Source organism: Frankliniella occidentalis, unplaced genomic scaffold, assembly GCF_000697945.3.
Source record: "Frankliniella occidentalis isolate FOCC.00 unplaced genomic scaffold, Focc_3.1 Scaffold2, whole genome shotgun sequence".
Taxonomy (NCBI): Eukaryota; Metazoa; Arthropoda; class Insecta; order Thysanoptera; family Thripidae; genus Frankliniella; species Frankliniella occidentalis.
In genome coordinates, this window is record NW_026267132.1 from 3870816 (window position 1) to 3875400 (window position 4585).

Below are 4585 nucleotides of genomic sequence, written 5' to 3' on the forward strand. Positions count from 1 at the left end.
CAGCACCGCCGCCGCGGTGCAGCGTAGGACCTGCGGGCGGGTTTTGTTTGTTTAACGTTAAATGGGCGCGTGCGGGCTGTTTGTTTAATTATATGCGACCTCATAAGAGACTGCCGTGATTACTAGAACGAGGGTGAGGGCGAAATGTGTGCGCCTCAGGGAATGTCGTCACATGGCCAGGTGATCAATGTGTGTGCAGTGAACAAGTTAAATAAACTGCGGAAAGTTTGAGACCCGCGAAAATACAGATGGTTCTGCTAAACACGACTGCATCTCTGCACTCAAGTGTAGAGGCGTGACTGGTGATAATTATCAGGCTTTTGACTCATACAACAGGTGTTTTTGTTTTTCAGAATCATACATACGTGGAGAGCCCCCCAACCCCTAGCTCCACTTTATTTTTTTCGCAAGGCTTAGACATTCGAAATTAAAATAAAACTGCAATCTGTTGTCACTCTCCATTGCCCGCTCCAATGTCTAACAATCTGTCAGATTTTGAAACTCTGCATTTTCAAGTATAAAAGACAGCACGTCATAAAATAATACTCATTCGTAATTAGGCCAAAATTTATAGAGTGACTGTATAGCTAATTTCTTTGCGAAAAAGCTAATAAGTTTGCTGAATGGCTTTCAGCACACTAAAAGGCCCGCTCTGTGCTATGTGCATAGAGAGTGAGCAGGAGGGGGAGGGGACTTTGCCCTCTGGTAGAGACAGTCTTCAGGACTGTCTAAAATTGATAGTTTAGTGGGCTAAACGATATCCCAGCAAAAAAACTTTTTAAAAAACATTTGGGCTGCTAATTTTTTTTAAATGTTTGCTTGTTTTTCAATGTATCAGATTTAAACGTTTATATTATTTCCTCGATCCTTTTTTTTTTTCGGTAGCAGGCAAAACGCCCTATGAATATTAAATCGTTAGTCAGAAACTATAGTTTCCTTCATTATTAGGTTAATGATTCTCTGTAAGACTCACCGTTCTAGAGGAGACCATCCTGCTGACTGAGCGACTGCCAGCACCGATATCAGCGAGGAAACATTTCCGTTCACTTGTCTTATATCTCTTCCGACAGGGCCGTCAGCCGCGCCACAAGGCGCTCGCAACCTTGTAGTGCAATTAATACTTTATTCGCGCCAGCGAAAGCGCGCTTCACGTCAGTTTACACAAGCTGTCCAAATATCTCGCCGATTACTCCCTAAATCCCATTTGCTTTATTTTTCCCATCTGTCCTTCACTCTTTGACAATTGACACACTGGCTGACTGAGGGACGGGTGATCCGGCGGATCCGGGGAATAACGAAGGAGGGGGTGACAGAAATGTGCCTTTACCGGGAATAAGGGGTAATGATAGCACGGGAACGGAGTGAGACTCTCAGACTGGCAACCAGCTGACGATCGGTTTCCTCTCTTCGCCCCTCTCATAGGCGAGCGATCTCCAGCCTGGACATTGTCGTAGTTGGACACGCGTTTGAGATGCACACACTGACAGGGCGGGATGCAGCCGGCGCAGGGGGCAGAGACTCGGCACGGCTAGAGAGGCACGACCGTGTGGACGTGTCGGACGTCGGTGGTAACACGGACTGGACTTGTTTCGAATGCTCTGAGGTTTTGCGGAGAGACGACCGGTGGGTAGCCGGCCAGCGGGCTACTACGGTTTGGTTTTCCTGTAACAACAGGCTTGCATGTCAAGGTCGTAGTTTGGGTTATTTCCTTCCCTGTTGAATTCATTATATTCTGGAATGAGACGGTACGTCGCCCCCCCCCACCCCCTTTTTTCTATCCGCCGGTTGTTAATAACAGGTGGCTCTCTCGTACTCAGGCTGTAGTCAGCCGGCTACCGGCCACGTGCTCAGGGCTGGGGTGGTTGGACCCCCTCCACACCGATGGGGTTGCCTCGGAGCCATATGGAGCCGTTGGGCGCCGGCGATAGGCCACTCGCCCGTGCGGATCAGTGTAACTTCGAAAGTGCGCGGCGTGAATCAGCCACCTGGTATGATTCTACAGTCAGTACGAGTGACGAGAAGTGCGCGGGAAAGAATGATATACACTACTTCTGCAATAAGTCAACTTATCTCCATGACCTTTAATTGATCTGTAACATACGTCTGGCACATCGGAAGTTGCCGAAACTTCGGAGGTTCATTTTTAATTTTTAGTATAAGTTAACTTTACAAAAAAGACAGACGATTGAAAGGTCATGGTGTGAAGTGAACTTATCCCCTCTTCTTCCGATTCACGGTAGACTTGCGTGGAGAAGAAAAAGACACCCAGACACATTGACATATAACATGGAAAACCAGTGTGGGGGAAATGGGCCAAAAAATAGAATTGCGCTGTTTCGTTTTTACCCCACCGAGGTTCCCTATGCTATTTACTGGGTATTTTGGCTGTATCATTCTCACCTACCTGTGTCTCTCTTTCCCCCGAAATGAGCGGAAAGAAAAAGAAGCATCTAATCTAATTTTCTTAACTACAATCGAGGCGGCAATAACTACATTTTGAAGTGTACACATGATTCCCGAAATTCTTGATTCCCAGTGATTCCCGTCCGCGTATATTCATTCCTTCGCTTTTTCAGTGGGAGAAAACGCTTATTTCGACTATTTTGTACCAGATATTTCTGTTGGTTTCGATTAATTTTTATCCTGATGATTCGCATCCATAGGTGTACACACGATTCCCGGAGTTGTTGCCCCCTAAACTACAATAGCGAATCGCGATTGCGCCAGAAAAATACGACGAAATGCATGTAGGGGAAAAGAAACATTTGGGGCACAACGGGCACCCTGTGTCTTCTTGAAAGTTAAAGGGAGAGGCAACGAAAAGATTTGTAGGCATTAAAGTTCGTTCCCTGAACTTGCAACGTAGTCAGATAAGATCCTGGCAACCGAGGACGACGTACTCCCGCCTACCGAGTATGCAGCCGTCCGTGCTCCGCTGACAGAGGAGCGGCCGCACTTTGCAGGCGCGTCGCAGAGCCGCCTCTTCAGCCATGCAGGCCCCGGCCCGAGCCCCGGCCCGAGGCAAGCCCCTGCCGGGCACAGGGTAGGCCTCCCGCCAAATTGCGCTGCACTTCAGAACAACACCTTGCCTACCGACCAGGCGCTGTCTGGAAACAACGGAAAAGTTTTCGAGAAACCTTGCTCCCCAAGAAGTTGCCCTGTAAAGTTGTCACAAAAATGTGCATAGTTGAGTTCCCTAGAATAATAGCCGAGACAAATTGTAAAGAAAAGCTTGCTTCATAGGACTTTCTGGGTGGGCGTTTTGCCACATCTTCCCGTTTTTAGCGATAACCACCTCGGAGATAAGCCAAGATAGGCCTTTTCATCTACAAAATAGACAACCTACAGTGCATCCCATGAGGGCGTCCTCCCCCCCTCCTCTGCCCGCACCTGGTCAATGCGTTGGTGAATGTGTCTCGTCAGCCGCTGCCGACCCGTTCCGTCTATGCCAGTGTCAGCTCTTGGCGCGTTGCAACTTGTGATCGTTCAGGGGCCTAGCCCTTCTCGTGGAATATGAATTGTGCCGTATTTGTTTTATGCTGTAACGAGTCGGATTGGATATTAGAAGTGTGCCGATTCTAAGACAACTTCTTTCTTCGATCTGTCACATACGGATTGTTTTATTTTACCAGACTCATACCTTTTTGATATTTCAACAATCACCACTGGTGTAGGCAGGCCCACGAACTGTACTGGAGCTCTACCAAAGTCTGGCCTAGGCTGCAGCTCCCAGGTTAGCAAGCCGTGGCGTGGCACCACCCGCACCCGCTCTCCGCAGAAGTCATAGGCGAAGGGGCCATGACCTAGTCGATACTAAGACAACTTCTTTCTTCGATCTGTCACATACGGATTGTTTTATTTTACCAGACTCATACCTTTGTGATATTTCAACAATCACTACTGGTGTAGGCAGGCCCACGAACTGTACTGGAGCTCTACCAAAGTCTGGCCTAGGCTGCAGCTGCAGCTCCCAGGTCAGCAAGTCGTGGCGTGGCACCACCCGCACCCGCTCTCCGCAGAAGTCATAGGCGAAGGGGCCAGGACCTAGCCGATAACCAACGAGCACTCCCCTCCCCGCTACCCCACATACTGACTGGAAGTCAAAAGTTTAAATGCAGATGTGACTAGGTGACTAGATTTGTTTGGAGAAAATGACTAGATGCGACTGAAAAAGAGCTGGGTGTGACAAATTTGCATTATTTTCACGAGGCAAAAAGTTGTGCATGGAATGCCAGGCGCCTGTTCCTGCAGGCTTATATGCGTACCTAAATGCATTGGTGGTGTGTGGATCTGACTGAAAAACTAACAAAGAAAAGGACTGGAAATGACTGCGAAAGTGACTGGCAGAGGATCTTTTTAAGTCTGGCTCATCTTATCCCGCTACGTGACGACCAAACTCTGACTACGACTTGTATGCTTTCGTTTGGAGACCGCGATGGGCCAGGGCCGGGTCCAGAGGTCCAGATCGGGTCATGACGGCGCATCCGCTGGTCGCGTAGGGCGTTGGCACCACCTGGCTCCTGGCTCATGGCTGGCTGGAGCCACGCCGCGGCAGCCGCGGCTGGCGCGCGGTCCCGCCCATGAG

At 49.1% G+C, this 4585-nt stretch overlaps 1 protein-coding gene across 2 annotated transcripts in view; it reads right to left on the bottom strand.

Annotated features, from left to right (window-relative positions):
- Nucleotides 1-1482, bottom strand: part of LOC113214016 (peroxidase) — a 9379-nt gene extending 7897 nt beyond the window's left edge. For both annotated transcript variants that reach the window (XM_052264856.1, XM_052264852.1), the window contains exon 1: nt 974-1482. In XM_052264856.1, coding sequence (XP_052120816.1) covers nt 974-991 — 18 coding nt within the window. In that variant the 5' untranslated portion in view covers nt 992-1482. The remainder of the gene's footprint in view (nt 1-973) is intronic.
- Between the last annotated feature and the right edge of the window lie 3103 nt (nt 1483-4585).